This window comes from Hyperolius riggenbachi, chromosome 6 (assembly GCF_040937935.1).
Source record: "Hyperolius riggenbachi isolate aHypRig1 chromosome 6, aHypRig1.pri, whole genome shotgun sequence".
Lineage (NCBI taxonomy): Eukaryota > Metazoa > Chordata > Amphibia > Anura > Hyperoliidae > Hyperolius > Hyperolius riggenbachi.
In genome coordinates this window covers 211497272-211516729 of record NC_090651.1, presented here as the reverse complement: position 1 = coordinate 211516729, position 19458 = coordinate 211497272, and the positions used below count along the sequence as shown (strand labels likewise).

Genomic DNA, 19458 nt, shown 5'->3' with positions numbered 1-19458 from the left:
TCTATATATATATCTATATTAATATATATATCTATATTAATATATATCTATATATCTATATTAATATATATATATCTATCAGACACATACACACACATACACACACATACATACACATACATACATACACATACATACACATACATACACACATATATATATATTACAGTCATTTTACTGCAGCTTCCAGAAATAAAACTGCTGCTCTTGCACGGCTGCCACATGAGTATCTCTGCAACATCTCCAAATGTAATTTTGCTTTCTTAAAGCTGAAATACTGCAAATACCTTCTGTTTAAAATGAGCAACAGTGGTTTCCCATGATGCATCACACCAAAAACATCCAGAGATGCTGGTGTGTAGTGAGAAGGTAGCTAATTCATTTTACAGAGCCACATCAATCCAACAAGGAAGGAAAAAGTTCCGCACAAACTCCTCTGTGTAATCGAGTCCCAATTTATTAATGCAGGTAAAACGCCATACAGTCAAGGAGCTGACATGTTTCGGACTCGCAGGTCCTTAATCATAGCACAAGTTCATGTTGAAAAGACACAGTGAATATAAAATCTAAAACCCACCCCCAACGCAGGTGAATCTAATTAAACTCTCATTGGTTCACACTCAAGAGTGGCAGTAGGTGTGGCTAAAACGTGTGTATATATAGAGAAGAAATTACCCCTATTCTACTCAATTAAAACCAAAATAACACCTATGAGAAGGATACAAGCAGCACTTTGATGGTAGAGCTTGATTGATTCTAAGGACACACCAATCAATTAAAAAATATATACATATTTTAATGGTAAGCAAAGACAAAACCAGATACAAAACAAAGAAAAGAAAGGAATTCAAGTTATGGAATTTAAATCCCGGATAGTATGGCGAGGATGACAGCTATTAGCCCTGAGCGTAGTGTTACCGCTACAGGGCTTGCGATAGGTGGAAGAGGACACCGTGCCAAGGTCAAAATCCCCTGCCAGGGTGACATCTAGGAAACTGATACTGAACTGGGCCCATTGGTGAGTAAACTGCAAATTAAGAGAACGAATCCCGAGACCACTGAGAGGTGGCGATTGGAAGAAATTGTTACTTATTAAAGAAGCTTTTTGGATATTCCAATTAGGGACACGTTCACCACATGGACTCAATACTAGATGTGATTTAAATTCCATCACTTGAATTCCTTTCTTTTCCTTCCTTGTTGCATATTTGGGTCAAGTCGCCTGGTTCCAGCACTGCCCTGGTGTCCGAGGTGTAGCGGAATTCATCTACCAGCTAGCACATCAATCCAACATACATTCAGTGTGTTTGGACTTTTTGGTCCTCATCAGTGCATGGTGTGGATTGATATGGCTCTGTAAGACAGGGCTTGGTCTAGTACTAAGGAATACTCAGGGCCGGTTCTAAACTTTTTGCTGCCTGAGACAAACTTGTGGGAAAACGCCGCCCCCCCCCCTCCCAGTATAATAACCCTCCCCAGAATAGGTAGCTTGGAGGGGGTAGCAGGGGGCAAGGGGGTATTGGGCACAGTGGCGGGGAGGGAGGTTGAACCCCCCCCCTCCCTCACCTGGGTCCCCTGATCTGCACTCCCCCTCCAGCTATTAAGTGCAGCAGCTAATAATATCAGGGAGCGGGCCGGGAGGACTCACCTCTTCCGCGTTCCAGCATGTGTTCCACTCTCGTCACTTCCTGCAATGCCGTCCACTTACAGTACAGTGGGTGGCATTGCAGGAAGTGATGAGAGTGGAACGCACACTGGAACATGGAAGAGGTGAGTCATCACTGCCCGCTGCCTGATAATATACGCTGCTGCACTTAATAGCCGGAGGGGGAGTGCAGATTGGGGGACTCGGGTGAGGGAGGTTGGGTCCGCATCCCCCCCCCACCACTGTGCCCAATACCACCTTTCCTTCCCGCTACCCCCTCCAGCTTGGTGGCCCCCCAACCCACGGTGCCGCCCCCCCGAATTTCCCACCTGAGGAACCCGCCTCACCCCGCATTATGGCCGGACCGGCCTTGGGAATACCTAGCTTATGGTGACGCAGAACCATCTGGAGGGTATAAAGGGCTAAAGGAGCCCAATAATCCCTCCATTAAAAAGCAAAGCTAAATGTAATTTTGTTTTCTTTAAAGAAAAGGTATTAGTGATAATTCAGCTTTAAGCGAGCAACTGTGGTTTCCGATGGTCAGGGGCGTCTGTGTCATTAGGCAACTATAAATTTTTGCCTATGGCGCCGTTGGTGGAAGTGGGCGCTCTCTCGCGCTCTGTGCATGTTTATTTATTTATTTTTCCTTTCAGCCAGGTCGGCGCCGGCTGTGACAGGCAGCTCAGCCTGTGCCCGTGCCACCTACTGGTCCGCCCCCTTCCTCTCCTCCTCAGAGCGAGCAGCACGCACGTTAGTTTATATGTGCAGTGCCGCCGCCTCCTGGTCCGCCCCCTCTCCCCGCCCGCCCCCTCCCTCTCTGTGCAGAACGTGCGATCGCTGCACGCTAGTTTGTTGACACGTCGGCGCCGCCCCTAACTCCGCCCCCCGCCTGTCACACGTGCTCACCGCCGCTGCAGGAAGTTCGTCGGGGGATCTGCGCCCAGGGAGAGGATGCTTCTGCAGGTGAGTAAATACTTTTCTTTTTACAGGTAATTACAGTGGGTTGCAAAAGTATTCGGCCCCCTTGAAGTTTTCCACATTTTGTCACATTACTGCCACAAACATGCATCAATTTTATTGGAATTCCACGTGAATGACTAATACAAAGTGGTGTACATGTGAGAAGTGAATCGAAAATCATACATCATTCCAAACATTTTTTTTACAAATAAATAACTACAAAGTGGGGTGTGCGTAATTATTCGGCCCCCTGAGTCACTCATTTGTAGAACCACCTTTTGCTGCAATTACGGCTGCCAGTCTTTTAGGGTATGTCTCTACCAGCTTTGCACATCTAGAGACTGAAATCCTTGCCCATTCTTCTTTGCAAAACAGCTCCAGCTCAGTCAGATTAGATGGACAGCGTTTGTGAACAGCAGTTTTCAGATCTTGCCACAGATTCTCGATTGGATTTAGATCTGGACTTTGACTGGGCCATTCTAACACATAGATATGTTTTGTTTTAAACCATTCCATTGTTGCCCTGGCTTTATGTTTAGGGTCATTGTCCTGCTGGAAGGTGAACCTCCGCCCCAGTCTCAAGTCTTTTGCAGTCTTCAAGAGGTTTTCTTCCAAGTTTGCCCTGTATTTGGCTCCATCCATCTTCCCATCAACTCTGACCAGCTTCCCTGTCCCTGCTGAAGAGATGCACCCCCCAAGCATGATGCTGCCACCACCATATTTGACAGTGGGGATGGTGTGTTCAGAGTGATGTGCAGTGTTAGTTTTTTTCCGCCACATTTAGCGTTTTGCTTTTTGGCCAAAAAGTTCCATTTTGGTCTCATCTGACTAGAGCACCTTCTTCCACATGGTTGCTGTGTCCCCCACATGGCTTGTGGCAAACTGCAAACGGGACTTCTTATGCTTTTTGTTAACAATGCCTTTCTTCTTGCCACTCTTCCATAAAGGCCAACTTTGTACAGTGCATGACTAATAGTTGTCCTATGAACACAGTCTCCCACCTGAGCTATAGATCTCTGTAGCTCGTCCAGAGTCACCATGGGCTTCTTGACTGCATTTCTGATCAGCGCTCTCCTTGTTTGGCCTGTGAGTTTAGGTGGATGGCCTTGTCCTTGTCTTAGTAGGTTTACAGTTGTGCCATACGCCTTCCATTTCTGAATGATCACTTGAACAGTGCTCCGTGGGATGTTCAAGGCTTTGGAAATCTTTTTGTAGCCTAAGCCTGCTTTAAATTTCTCAATAACTTGATCCCTGATGTGTGTTCTTTGGACTTCACGGTGTTGTTGCTCCCAATATTCTCTTAGACAACCTCTGAGGCCCTCACAGAGCAGCTGTATTTGTACTGACATTAGATTACACACAGGTGCACTCTATTTAGTCATTAGCACTCATCAGGCAATGTCTATAGGCAACTGACTGCACTCAGATCAAAGGGGGCCGAATAATTATGCACACACCACTTTGCAGTTATTTATTTGTAAAAAATGTTTGGAATCATGTATGATTTTCGTTCCGCTTCTCATGTGTACACCACTTTGTGTTGGTCTTTCATGTGGAATTCCAATAAAATGGATTCATGTTTGTGGCATTAATGTGACAAAATGTGGAAAACTTCAAGTGGGCCGAATACTTTTGCAACCCACTGTATACATTTAGTGAAACACTGCCCGCATTAGGATAATTTTCTGGTAAACGCTGCCACATTAAGATTATTTCCTGGGGAACGCTGGCAACATTATGATTATTTCCTGGGGAACGCTGGCCACCCTTTACGATTATTTCCTGGGGAACGCTGGCAACATTACGATTATTTCCTGGGGAACGCTGGCCACATTACGATTATTTCCTGGGGAACGCTGGCAACATTACGATTATTTCCTGGGGAACGCTGGCCACATTACGATTATTTCCTGGAGAATGCTGGCCACACTACGATTATTTCCTGGGGAACGCTGGCAACATTATGATTATTTCCTGGGGAACGCTGGCCACCCTTTACGATTATTTCCTGGGGAACACTGGCCGCATTATGATCATTTTCTGATGAACGCTGCCGCATTATGATTATTTCCTGGTGAACGCTGGCCACATTACGATTATTTCCTGGGGAACGCTGGCCACATTACGATTATTTCCTGGTGAACGCTGGCCACATTACGATTATTTCCTGGGGAACGCTGGCCACATTACGATTATTTCCTGGGGAACGCTGGCCACATTACGATTATTTTCTGGTTAAACGCTGCCGCATTATGATTATTTCCTGGTGAACGCTGGCCACATTATGATTTATTTCCTGGTGAACGCTGCCGCATTACGATTATTTTCTGGTGAATGCTGGCCACATTATGATTATTTTATGATGAATCATTGCTGCGTTATAATTTTATGGCCAATCATTGCTGCGTTATGATTAATTTCTGGTGAAAGATTGCCGCATTATAAGATTGTATCAACGCTTTGGTAGGACATCAGGAAGCAACAGTCTGTCCAGGATCCACCAATTCAGCAATGATTCATTGCTGAATCATTGCTGAATTGGTGGATCCTGGACAGACTGTTGCTTCCTGATGTCCTACCAAAGCGTTGATACAACCTTATAATGTGGGTTGTCACCACCAGCTGGTAAGCCTCTTTCCTTTTTTGGGTATCCATGATTGCAGAGCTGTGCCGTGAACCCAATATTTATTGTGGTGGAGATTTGCCTGCTTTTATCCTTTGTTGAAGACTCTTCTTTTGTTCTTGGACTCTGCGCTGAGCATATATAATTTATCTGTTTGTGAACTCTGGACATCGTTCTTCTCTCAGCAGCGGCCACTTTGTTTCCTTGGCGCTGATACACATATGCAAACTTGTTTATAGTGAATCTGTAGCTAATACATTTTATAGAGCCACACCAATCCAACATACATACAGCCTCATCAGTGTATGGTTTTGATTGATATGGTTCTATGTTCTATGGTTTGGATTGATATGGTTCTATGTTGTTCTGTGCAATTCCTGCAGCTAAACACGCCCCCTCTGAAACCTGAAATATAAGAATCAGATTTATTTCGCCAAGTGCGGCGGAAGCTACACTCAGAATTATTTGTGGTACACACAGGCGTAGGGCTTAGTGCAAAAAAATTACAGGCTTACAACAGTGAACGTATCTGACATTGTGCAAAGGTACATAAAAACGCAGACAGAATAAAAACTGAACATAACATGCATACATAAGGGCCTAAAAGTAGCAGTTCTGCAGGATGACCGGGGGGCCATGCTGGGTGGATATGCAGCGTAGGGGGCACTAGTTTAGAAGGCGTACCGCTTGGGGGGAAAAAAAGAGTTCCTGCGCCTGGAGGTTTTGGTGGGAATAGTTCTGTAGCGGCGGCCTGAGCGCATGCGGATGAAGAAGCGACTACCGGGGTGGAGGGGATCTTGCGCAATCCTGTTTACCCTAGATCGTAGCCTGGATGCGTGGAGGAGGTCCAGGGGTGGCAGGGGTGTCCCAATGATTCTCTCCGCTTCCTTGATCACCCTTTGCAGTTTGTACTTGTCGCTTGCGGTAGCGCCTGCATACCATACGATGATAGAGGAGCAGAGGATAGACTCGACTGTGGCCGTGTAGAAGCTCGTCGTCAGCTCCTGGGGCAGGCCGAACTTCTTCAGTTGCCTCAGAAAGAACAGCCTTTGCTGTGCTTTCTTTTGGCATTTGGTGATGTTTTCTCCCCATCTCAAGTCGCTGGTGATAGTTGTACCCAAGAACCGAACGCTAGATACCTTGGCTACTTCAGAGCCTTCGATGAGGACAGGATTGAGAGGTGGAGGGCGCTTCCTGAAGTCTACAATCATCTCAATGGTCTTTGCAGCGTTTAGGACAAGCTTGTTGCTCTTGCACCAGTTGCAGATGCGCTCAATCTCGCTCCGGTAGGCGTGTTCGTCCACACCGCTGATGAGGCCAAGGATAGTGGTGTCGTCCGCGAATGTAATAACCTTGACGCAGTCTGTGGTTGAGATGCAGCTGTTTGTGTACAGTGAGAACAGAATCGGGGACAGAACACATCCTTGGGGAGCGCCCGTGTTTGTGGTTCTCTCCCGGGAGGAGCAGCTGCCGAGCCTTACTAGTTGCTTCCTGTTGGTGAGGAAGTCCTTGATCCACGCGCAGAGAGTGTGGTCAAGTCCAAGTCGCACTAGGTTTTCATACAGGATGCTTGGACAGATAGTGTTGAAGGCAGAGCTGAAGTCTAGGTAGAGGATTCTGGCATAGGTGTCCGGCCTGTCTAGATGTTCCATGATGGAGGCCAGGCTAATGTTGATGGCATCCTCTGTAGATCTGTTGGCTCTGTATGCAAATTGGAGTGGGTCTAGGAGAGCGTCCGTGGCACCCTTTAGGTGTGTGAGGACCAGTGTTTTCAAAGATCTTCATGACAGTTGAAGTTAGGGCAACAGGTCTGTAGTTGTTGAGGTCTGTGATGCCCGTTTTTTGGGGGATTGGTATGATGGTAGACCTCTTGAGGCAGGAGGGAACTTTGCCCTCCGTCAGGGATTTATGAAATATGGAGGTAAGGACAGGAGCCAGCTGACTGGCACAGGTTCTCAAGCAGGTAGAAGACACTCCGTCCAGGCCAGGGGCCTTCCTGGGGTTCAGCTTTTGGAGCTGCCTAAGTACATCCTCCTCTTGGGCTGCCACAGGCACTGAGAATCCCTGGACCACTTTAGAGGAGGTGGTTGTGGGAGGCGGGCTAGGAGTGGTCACCTGTATTCCAGGATGGTTGGGTTTGCGTTCAAACCTGCAGTAAAACTCGTTGAGTTTTTCAGCTAGTTCAAGGCTTGTGGGCGCGTGTTGGGGAGGCGGTTTGAGATTTGTGACAGCCCTGAGACCATTCCAGACTTCTCGTGAGTTGTTGGACCTGAGACTGAGACGCAGCTTGTTGGAGTAGTCCCTTTTAGCGGCGCTGAGCGCCCGTTTAAGGGTGTATCTGGCTGTCTTGAATTCTTCTGGTGTGCCGGACTTGTGTGCTGCTTCCTTGGCTTTGCGGAGTCTGCGTAGCTTGCCGTTGAACCAGGGCTTGTTGTTAGGGTAGACCTTGAAAGTCTTTTTGGGGATACACAGCTCCTCGCAGAAGCCTATGTAGGAGGTGACGTTCTCAGTCCATTCCTCAAGGCAGGGTGTCTCCAGGGCCGCCCAGTCGGTGCACTCAAAGCAGGTCTGTAGCCTCAGCTTGGCTTCGTCAGTCCATTTTCTCACAAATCTTTCATACTCTTCAAGCCACTCGGTTGAATTCTGTTTGAGTAGGAAGAGGCAGAGCTTTTCTCTGTAGCTCTGCCAATCACCCACCATCTCTGCCCATTTCCGCCCCTTTCATCTCACTACCGCCACCCATCCCAGACAGGCACATTGATGAGAGCATGCGCGCGCTCGTCTGTGCACGCAACCAGCCCGTCCAAGCTCCGTGCACAGATTGGGCCTTGAAGCAGGGTGACACGTTGGGGGGTGCTACAGGCGCACTTGTCAAGCAGCTGATACCGTAACCTTGACTTGCTTCCAAAGGTCAGGGCCATTTCAATCCAGGAAGTAAGGCATATTTACTGGTAAATGAACAGTGAATGGGAGGTGGTAGAGCAGCGGTAAGTGGGCAATTATGCCGGATCTACCTAGCTATGTACTTTTTATTTCAATCAGATTTGGCTTGGTTTGCTTTAATTAAGTGTTTGTATTGGAACAGATTTTAACAAGTATATTTACATTCCCAAGGAATTAATGTAAAGTCCCAGGGGCATGAATATGCATCTTTTGCCTGCTATTAGCAGCGAGGCCATGTGCTTCCACTCGCCCCCATTCTCCCCCGGCCATTAGTTAACAGATTGGGGGAGTGAGAACATGTGTGCCCAAACACAATCGGAGTGCCTAAATCACAAATGACCAGTGCTGTAACAAACAAAAGAAAACTTTTACTTTTGTTTTGCTTAGAATGCTCCTGTATAACCGCCCCTGTCAGTGCTGTGTGCTGCTCCGAGTGCCAGGCTTCTATACTACCAGAGTCTTTTGAGTTGATCAGCCCTACACCCCAGCCTGTGTCCACAGCCCTGACAGGGGTTGCTATGCTGACCGTTTTTTGATTTGTTTGGTCGGGGTTTTTGTTTTTTTTGTTTCACACTTTATCACTGTATCTATTTGCCACTCCTGACGAAGCCCGTAAGGGTGAAACAAGTCGAGCTATGTTTAGATAGTGTATGTGTGTTCTTACCTAACTTTACTGTTAGCTTCTGAGTGAGTAATTGAGGGTCCAGCTTAGCTATAGCGGCTGTATTTGCAGATAGTGATAGCGAGCCTCTGCAGTATCCTTACCACTCAGTGGATCTATGTCTTGTTTAACAAGCACAGAATGTACAGCACTGCTTATCGATGGCACAAAATGCATCAAAGACGCACGGTGACGAAATGCAAATGCACTGGAAAATGTAGGCAGAAACACAGTAGTATGAAAACCTATGCGTTTCAATCCTGCAAGTGTGACCCCTGCCTTTGTGATCGATTTCAGGGAAATCGACCAATTTCAGATGGAATCAGTCAGGGTGATCCAGCCTTCCTGAAAGTGATTTGCCCTATTGGCCTTTGTGCAGCTGCCTTAAAATTCGCCTACTTATGTGTAGATACAGAAATCCTTTTAATTCCAGTAATTCATTGAAATGTCATTGTCAAATGTTCTTTTTATTCTAGCTGCATGCGGAAAAATAAGGAATTCTTAAATGATGTCAGTATTAGGAAGCTAAATCCAAACCACTCTGAAGCAAAAGCCGCTCTGCTCGCAGCCTCTGATGAGGAATAAGGTCTAAACTAATACCGCGTGACTAAACTAAGAGCAAAGCAACAAGCCGTTTACAATGTGCTCTACAAAGTGACCTGTTCTACACACCTCACCAGCGTATTTGGCCAGAAATCTTTATTGGTTGCTGAATGGAACTTCTAATTTCTTATAAACTTTCATTCTGTGGATACTGAATGCTGGCAGCCCGATGGAAATGTGAAAAAGCTCAGAACTGACAAAAAAAAAAGACCTACTATGTGGAGACTGGACAACACAAGCTCTTCTGATAATACTTTATACAACTGGCACATTTCTGATGGAAAGTGCAAATTATTTAAGTATTACATTCTAAAAAAAACCTTACAAAGGTAGCCTAATGACACTGGAAGAATGTGAATAGTTGTCCTAGTAAGTTATTCCTTTGTTTTTGGTGGTGGAGCTGGAGATGATTTCACAGACAGTGTGGCACATAAAGTTATTTGTCAGTTCTTTACAGTATATACCGTATACTAGAGCCCAGGATATTTATTTGTATTTATTTACTGATTTCTATAACAAAATAAAATTCTGCAGCACCATACTGAGTTTCCGTTACACCTTAAGGCTATGCTGCCCTCTAGTAAACGTTTTGGAATGTGTTTTTCTATGTTCTTACTTCAGAAAGTTTATCATGATAATCAATTCACCAAAGCAGCTCTACCAAAATAAGTAAAGGAAAAAATGTGTTACTACATTTCATTTAGATGTAAGCTTAATTTAGCATACACCTGCATTTTCATTTTGTTTCATTTTTTTGTTTTGTTTTACCTGATGTGTCCTGCTGTAACCATTATGGATAGTTTCCCAGTTTTGCTCACTTGTTACCCCTCCACACCTTGCATATAGTAAGAAAAAAGTAAAAAAAAAATAGCATACAGCTCAAATTGCCATTGCTTGATTAAGCAAAACCTAGCTAGATACACTTGGGCTGTGTGTGTCCTGAACTCTCTCTTGTTCTCCGCTTCACTATCCCCTCCTCTCCTCCAAAGTGATTGTTTGCCCGATTACAAAACACTATTCACAACCTAATTATGTAAACTCAGCCATACACATGTTCATGTAATTTAGGTGCTAAGAAATTTTGGCACAGGGCAAAGTCGAAAAACTGCTCACCCTGCTCCTGCAAAAGTCCTGGTGGCGTTAATCACTATTCCCCTCCTGTGCAAAAAAAGGATGGTTGTATCCGCACTCCGAATATTAGATGTGTAATTACATGGTGTGCTAGCTACAGGACCAAGAGAGGGGTTTCTGAAAAGGAAGAGCAAAAGCGATCCTGTACAAATTGCTGCACCACCAATTATAAATGTAACAAAGCTTTATTGAACATTCTGCACAAACATCATAAAAACATTTAAAACAGTTGCTATAACCAGCAAATCACCACAATACGGTATAATGTGGGAAAACAATTTCACAAATGCCTCCCCTCCTATATCTCAAATGGACCCTAATGTCTGCCAAACAAGGTACTCAAAGTGGGTTCATGGTATTGAGCCCATCATTGGGTATGAGAGACCCGGGTCTGAGCTAACAACCTGGAAATGAATAATTGGAATAAAAAACACCAGGGGAGAAAAATCTCCTACAAACCACCGTGAAAATTAAGTTTAGAGAAGTGCTTAGTGCATAACAATATGTTCATGAGCCATGAATATTGGTGAACATAATCATGTATGGACAGTGCATATAAGGATCATGAATCCCAAAGTGTTAAGGGATATACATACGTAGCCCAGAGTGATGAATTCAGGCAGCCATGGAGTAAGGGTGGAGGGAGGCACACAGGACGTCCTGTGTGCCTCCCTCCACCCTTACTCCATGGCTGCCTGAATTCATCACTCTGGGCTACGTATGTATATCCCTTAACACTTTGGGATTCATGATCCTTATATGCACTGTCCATACATGATTATGTTCACCAATATTCATGGCTCATGAACATATTGTTATGCACTAAGCACTTCTCTAAACTTAATTTTCACGGTGGTTTGTAGGAGATTTTTCTCCCCTGGTGTTTTTTATTCCAATTATTCATTTCCAGGTTGTTAGCTCAGACCCGGGTCTCTCATACCCAATGATGGGCTCAATACCATGAACCCACTTTGAGTACCTTGTTTGGCAGCCATTAGGGTCCATTTGAGATATAGCAGGTGAGGCATTTGTGAAATTGTTTTCCCACATTATACCGTATTGTGGTGATTTGCTGGTTATAGCAACTGTTTTAAATGTTTTTATGATGTTTGTGCAGAATGTTCAATAAAGCTTTGTTACATTTATAATTGGTGGTGCAGCAATTTGTACAGGATCGCTTTTGCTCTTCCTTTTCAGAAACACTATTCCCCTCCTGGCTGCCATTGACTCAGGGGTAAAATGCAAATTGGCTGCTAGCTATTGCTGGCGGGTGAATTACACAGTTTTTATTGTAATGTGGGCTCCATCTTTTGCCACTATAGCCATAATTCCCATTATAGCAGTGCCTGGTATCCCCAAATGTCCAGCGCTGTTTTTGCCTGACTCAGACATACACTATTATATTCGGAAAATGATCTATGTTTCCTTAATAAGAATTGCCTGCCACCTTGCCCTACTCCCATATTAGATCAGATCTCAGTAGATTTGATCTAATCACTGGCAGTGCTGCAGACGCTGTGCTTTGGTGCTCAACAAAGTTAATGCAGCTCCTCCCCTGTCCCCACGCTACCGGCCATATTGAACTGGCAAAGGACGTCTATTTCCCATCAATGCTTGCTTGACAAAATAATCAAACAACTGAGAAGGCTTGTCTTTGGTTTTTTTTATCTTTAAAGAAAAAAAAAAAAACTCAACACAATTGACAGTGCAGATCACATAAATTACAGCCCCCACAATGCAAATCACAGTATGGTACAAAGTCTTTTAGGTTCAACCAATACAATACACATTACAGATTTACAGATATCGTAATGGGTACTCTTGAAAGGATAAAACATTGCTAATTTAGTCAAAGCAACAGAACCGAAGTATTGTCAACTCATACAATTGAGCATAAAAGGAAAGCTTTATAATAAAGGACAATTAGCATCTAAGTAGTAATGTATGCCTAATCATAAAACATCTATTATACAGAGGCCTGTCTTCATTTTTTAATGCATTTCCATTGGATAGTGTGTCTGTGTTTTTATGGAATGTTCTGTCTAATCTATTACAGATATCATATTGTGTATGTCTGCCTTTAGGATTGTTGGCTCTGGCTCATAATCTTCAGGGTTAGGTTTCTCTGGTTTTTTTGTTGTTTTTTTTTTTTTTTAAATGGAATTGCTAAATTTTGTAAAAAAAAAAAGTGGTACTGTTTAACACCTCTGTATTATGCAGGTTTGATTCCTGCTTTGTACTGTGTCACAGAAGATGATGGTAAAATATACATCCTATCCTTTTAAAAAGAATAAACATAATTAATAAAATAACGAATAAAGCATAATGGATCATACAGAAATGATTGCTGGAATAAGCAAAAGCACGTTCAATTCTAAAAATACTTTTCCATGGATTTTTAATTAAAACAGGAATCCGTGTCAAGCAGTGGGAGAGAAAGAACACTCATACAGTAATATGTGAATCTGAAATTAAAACAACCTGGAAAGGAACAAAATGGAAAGTAAAAACTGTTGCATTGGTGATTGCAGAGAAATAAAACAAATAAGCAATGCAATCCACAATAAGAGTGATGGTCTGACCTAGTTCTTATGGCTCCAGCTTTAACTTCTCCAACACCTAGTGAATTGGAATTAAGCCGCATCTACACGAGTAGATACGGCGGCGATCCGGCGGCTCGATTAGCCGCCGGATCGCCTCTTCCGCGTCCCTGCACGTGCCCGCCGCGTCCCCGCTCACCGCGCGTGCGCCGGATTCGATTCCCCGCCGGCACCGCTTATCTTCCGCTCGATTCCCTGCCATTGTCCCCTCGCGGGGAGCGAGCAGGGAATCGGCGGAAGCAAGATCCGTCCTGTCGGATCTTATCAATCGAGCCGCATCAGCGGCTCGATTGATAAGCCACATCGCGGCCGCGATGTTCCTTATCAATCGAGCCGCTGATGCGGCTTGATAAGATCCGACAGGACGGATCTTGCTTCCGCCGATTCCCTGCTCGCTCCCCGCGAGGGGACAATGGCAGGGAATCGAGCGGAAGATAAGCGGCGCAGGCGGGGACGAGCGGGGAATCGAATGCGGCGGGGACGCAGAAGAGGCGATCCGGCGGCTAATCGAGCCGCCGGATCGCAGCCTCATCTACCCGTTTAGATGAGGCTTTAGAGTTCCTCTTTATCCTGTTATGGATCTGTACAGCAGTTAGACCTGCAAGGGGTTGAACTGGCTTTGCAGAAAGCATTCATTGCTGCACAAAATCTTGCGCCAAGGACAAGGTATTATTCAACTGGAGTATTTTTTCTGACCTCAGATAACAAGTGCAATTTGTGCAAATATTTAATTTGCTTTTTAAGGGCTGCTTCACACTAAGGGCGCTTTCTGACTTTTTTTCAAGCACAAAACGCTTGTACAATGAATCTCTATCAGAAGGTTCATATCGGCGCGTTTCATCTGCTTTGCGCTCTGCAAAGTGGTGCCTGTACCATTTTTGGGGCGATTTTGCTCTAATGGAAGGTATAGGAAGAGGGTTAAACGCTCACAAAATCGCTTAAAGAGACTCCGTAACAAAAATTGCATCCTGTTTTTTATCATCCTACAAGTTCCAAAAGCTATTCTAATCAGTGGCGGACACAGGCAGCAGTGGGCCCCTGTGCAAAATATCAATTGTGGGCCCCCCTGACCTGCGAATGGGCGTGGATACAACCTGCGGCGCGTAGCGCCGCGGCAAAAAATGGGCGTGGCAATGACCGGATAAGGGCGGAGCTAACTGTAATTTAAAGTGATCCCGGGGTGAGAGTGATATGGAGGCTGCCATATTTATTTCCTTTTAAACAATACTAGTTGCCTGGCGGCCCTGCTGATCTATTTGGCTGCAGTAATAAACTGAATTACACCAGCAACAAGCATGCAGCTTAATCTTCTCAGTTCTGACAATATTGTCAGAAACCCCTGACCTGCTGCATGCTTGTTCAGGGTCTATGGTTGAAAGAATAAGAGGCAGAGGACCAGAACGGCAACCAGGCAACTGGTATTGCTTAAAAGGAGAGAAATATGGCAGCCTCAATATTATTCTCACCTCAGGTTCCCTTGAAAAGTGCAACGCAAAGACAGTGGGCCCAAGTTTTGGTGACCCTTTCCCCAGAAAATTCACATAATTGTGCAGGTTTTCTCAAGAAAATACACATAATGTAAGCAGATTTGCCCAGAAAATACATTCAATCATGTCGGCAGATTTGCCCAGAAAATACGTGCAATGATGTCGGCAGATATGCCCAGAAAATACGTGCAATGATGTCGGCAGATATGCCCAGAAAATACGTGCAATCATGTCGGCAGATATGCCCAGAAAATACGTGCAATCATGTCGGCAGATATGCCCAGAAAATACGTGCAATCATGTCGGCAGATATGCCCAGAAAATACCTGCAATCATGTCGGCAGATATGCCCAGAAAACACATGCAATCATGTAGCAAATTTGCCCATAACATACATGCAATCATGTGGCAGACCTGCCCAGAACATACACGCAATCATGTGGCAGACCTGCCCAGAACATACACGCAATCATGTGGCAGACCTGCCCAGAACATACACCTGCTAAAATAAATAATAAAAAAAAACATTTACTCACCTGCAGCAGCAGACCTCCTGTCCCAGCCTCCATCCGGCGCACAGCTCCCATGGGTGGTTGGGTGGATAGGTAGCCTGGTGGGTAGGTAGGCAGCCGGGTGGGTAGGTAGGTAGCCCTTAGCCGGGTGGGTAAGTAGCCTGGTGGGTGGCTGGGTAGCCGGGTGGGTAGCCTGGTGGGTGGCTGGGTAGGCGGGTGGGTAGGTAGCCTGGTGGGTGGGTAGGTGGGTGGTTAGGTAGCTGGGTGGGTAGGTAGCCTGGTGGGTTGGTAGGTAGCCGGGTGGGTAGGTAGGTAGGTAGCCTGGTGGGTAGGTAGGTAGCCGGGTGGGTGTGTAGGTAGCCGGGTGGGTGGTTAGGTATCCGGGTGGGTAGGTGGCCGGGTGGGTGGGTAGGTAGCCGGGTAGGTAGCCGGGTGGGTGTGTAGGTATCCGGGTGGGTAGGTAGCCGGGTGGGTGGGTAGGTAGCCGGGTAGGTAGCCGGGTGGGTGTGTAGGTATCCGGGTGGGTAGGTAGCCGGGTAGGTAGGTAACCGGCAGGGTGGTTAGGTAGCCGGGTGGGTAGCTAGGTAGCCGGGTGGTTAGGCAGCCGGGTGGGTAGGTAGGTATCCGGGTGGGTAGGTAGCCGGGTGGGTGGTTAGGTAGCCGGGTGGGTGGTTAGGTAGCCGGGTGGGTGGGTAAGGTAGCCGGGTGGGTGTGTAGGTAGCCGGGTGGGTGGGTAGGTAGCCAGGTAGGTAGGTAGCCGGCAGGGTGGTTAGGTAGCCGGGTGGGTAGCTAGGTAGCCGGGTGGGTAGGTAGCCAGGTAGATAGCCGGCAGGGTGGTTAGGTAGCCGGGTGGGTAGCTAGGTAGCCGGGTGGGTAGGTAGCCAGGTAGGTAGCCGGCAGGGTGGTTAGGTAGCCGGGTGGGTAGCTAGGTAGCCGGGTGGGTAGCTAGGTAGCCGGGTGGGTAGGTAGCCAGGTAGATAGCCGGCAGGGTGGTTAGGTAGCCGGGTGGGTAGGTAGCCAGGTAGATAGCCGGCAGGGTGGTTAGGTAGCCGGGTGGGTAGCTAGGTAACCGGGTGGGTGGGTAGGTAGCCTGGTTAGGTAGCCGGGTGGATGGTTAGGTAGCGGGGTAGGTAGCCGGGTGGGCGGGTAAGGTAGCCGGGTGGGTAGCTATCCGGGTGGGGGGCCCGAATCCTATCCTCCCTCACTCACCTCGGGGCCCCCCTCCCGGTATGCGCTGCAGCCGGCGGGAGAGCAGAAAATACAGGAAGTCTCCGGCCGGGGCTGCAGCAGACGCTAGAGGCAGCTGCTGCTTAGTTTCCGATATGTCTCCAAGTTGGAGACCAAGCGGCAGCTGCCGCCCCGGCCGGAGACTTCCTGTATTTTCCGCTCTCCCGCCGCATGAGGGGGGGGGGGGGCGAGGTGAGGGGGGAGGACTGGAGTTGGGCCCCCCAGGTTAAAAAAATAAAACATAAAAAAAAAAAAAATTAAATAAAAAAAACCTGCAATCAGTGCTGCTCGGATACCCCTTTTCAAAATCCGGATCCGATTCGGATCCGGATACCCCGCTATCCGATCCGGGTCGGATATCCGAATTCAAAATTTTCCGATCCGAATCCGATTCGGATATCCGACCCTAGTATCCGATCGGATTCGGATATCCGTGTTTAATCCCGGAAGTGGCCTTTAAATTGCTTTAAAAAGGTTTTTTAGGGTATATGAGGCATGTAGCATCATAATTTTGAAAATGGAAACACTGATGATGTGGGGAGTGGACTTAAAATCCCCCCCCCCCTAAAAAAATGGCTGTCAATCAACATCAGAGTGGTATCAGGAAGCAGTCGTACTGACGCAGTTGGGGCCTCCCCACAACTCGGACAGCAGACACCTCCAAAAAAAATTACACAGCTATTGTGTTTAGATAGTTGACCATGGCACTGTTGTAGGTACCACGGCACAGTAAAAAATTAGGAGAGGTTCCAGGAAGCGGTCGGTCGTACTGCCGCAGTTGGGGCCCCACAACTCGGACAGCACAGACACCTCCAAAAAAATTACACAGCTATTGTGTTTACATAGTTGACCATGGCACTGTTGTAGGTACCACGGCACAGTAAAAAATTAGGAGAGGTTCCAGGAAGCGGTCGGTCGTACTGCCGCAGTTGGGGCCCCACAACTCGGACAGCACAGACACCTCCAAAAAAATTACACAGCTATTGTGTTTACATAGTTGACCATGGCACTGTTGTAGGTACCACGGCACAGTAAAAAATTAGGAGAGGTTCCAGGAAGCGGTCGGTCGTACTGCCGCAGTTGGGGCCCCACAACTCGGACAGCACAGACACCTCCAAAAAAATTACACAGCTATTGTGTTTAGATAGTTGACCATGGCACTGTTGTAGGTACCACGGCACAGTAAAAAATTAGGAGAGGTTCCAGGAAGCGGTCGTACTGACGCAGTTGGGGCCTCCCCACAACTCGCACAGCACAGACACCTCCAAAAAAATTACACAGCTATTGTGTTTACATAGTTGACCATGGCACTGTTGTAGGTACCACGGCACAGTAAAAAATTAGGAGAGGTTCCAGGAAGCGGTCGTACTGACGCAGTTGGGGCCTCCCCACAACTCGCACAGCACAGACACCTCCAAAAAAATTACACAGCTATTGTGTTTACATAGTTGACCATGGCAGGTACCACGGCACAGTTCAAAAAATAAGAACCTGGCTTCATGAAGATGGAGTCAGGAGGTTGTGGTGGTAAAGGGTGGTTAAGCAGCAAGCAGGCATAGTGATAACCACTCAGCCACTTCATTTCCCCCTCTTGCCAACAACAGGGGCCAGGAACTCACCAATTGCCCAAGCCTCGTTCATCTTTAAAAAAGTCAGTCTGTCCACAGACTGGCCTGACAGACAAGAGCGCTTCTCAGTGACCACGCCACCGGCCGCACTGAAGCACCTTTCCGACATAACGCTGGAAGGCGGGCAGGACAGCACTTCCAGGGCGTATTGCGCCAGCTCGCCCCAGATATCCAGGTGCTTCACCCAGTACTCCAAGGGGTCCACAGGGGTGTCGGTGTCAAGCCCGCTATAGGACCCCATATAGTCGGCCACCATCCGGGTCAGGTGCTGGTTCTGGCTTTGAGAGCCGGATGCTGCTGCAGGCACCTCCTCTGTAGGCAGCGGTACTGGTGTGGCATAGAGCGCCTTTGTCAGAGACAGCAGGTTTGTTGGGCGCCTGCTGATGCTGGATGCAGGCACCTGCTGCTGTGCTGGCTGGACTGAGACAGCAGGGGGGGTGGGAGTCCGGGGGAAGGCTTCCTCCAAGCGCCGAACCAGAATCCGCTGCAAGTCCCTGATTCGGCGCACAGGGTCTCCTCCTACAGGCAGGAACTGAGCCAGCTTCCCCTTCAGCCGTGGGTCCAGCATCAGGGTGATCCAGATGTCCTCCCGAGCACTCATCTCCTTCACCCTTGGGTCTTTGCGCAGGCACTGCAGCATGTGCACTGCCATGGGGAAGAGGGCTGCCATCTCTGCTGACCTATCATCTTCTGCACCGCTGACAGTGCTGTCGTCCTCCTCTGATTCCGGAGCCTCATCTTGCTCTCTCCACCCCCGCACTACTGCAGCTGCACTCCGCTGTGCCCCCTCCTCTTCAAGGTCAGGGACCTCCAACTCCTCAAAGTCCTCCTCCAACTCCTCCGAATCCTCCTCCTGCTGCACAGAGGTGGACTGTGAAGTGTGCTGCTGCTGCTCCTGCTGCTGGATCAAGGCTTCCTCTCCCACTTCCAGCAGAGCATCGAGGGCCTTGTCCAGCATGCACACAATGGTCAACCACTCACACAGCGACGCATGGTCCCGGCTGACCATGTTGGTGGCCTCCAGGAAGGGTGCCAGCACAAAGCACACCAGCTGCATTTTTCCCCACTCAGCAGGGCGGATGATGTCTGGGAGGTGGGTGGTGCCGGTCCCCAACAAGTTGGCATCCATGGTGGCTCTGGCCAGGTACAGGTTGACAGCCCGCCTCTGTTCAACCAGACGTTCCAACATCGCCAGGGTGGAATTCCAGCGTGTTGGAACGTCTATAATGAGGCGGTGCTGTGGGAGGTTCAGCTCCATCTGCACGGCTGTAAGGGTCGCTGTGGCACCACCCGAGCGGCGAAAATGACCCACCGTTTTCCTTGCCGCTCCCAAAAGAGTGTCCATCCCCTGGTAGGTGTGCAGGAATTTCTGCACCACTAGGTTCAGGACGTGGGCCAGACAGGGGATGTGGGTGAGGTTTCCCCGCTGGATGGCGGC

General features: G+C 47.6%; 1 protein-coding gene and 1 long non-coding RNA gene across 4 annotated transcripts in view; one reads left to right on the top strand and one right to left on the bottom strand.

Annotated features, from left to right (window-relative positions):
* The window catches only part of TMEM45B (transmembrane protein 45B), a 124660-nt gene extending 111612 nt beyond the window's left edge, over window positions 1-13048 (top strand). For 2 of the 3 annotated variants that reach the window (XM_068240372.1, XM_068240373.1), the window contains exon 6: window positions 9309-9976. In XM_068240372.1, coding sequence (XP_068096473.1) covers window positions 9309-9417 — 109 coding nt within the window. In that variant the 3' untranslated portion in view covers window positions 9418-9976. Of the gene's footprint in view, window positions 1-9308; window positions 9977-12977 lie in introns of those variants that run through there. The other variant, XM_068240374.1, reaches the window with a different exon arrangement.
* LOC137521297 (uncharacterized) overlaps window positions 1-19458 on the bottom strand; it is an 83426-nt gene that overhangs the window by 45408 nt on the left and 18560 nt on the right. The window lies entirely within an intron of this gene.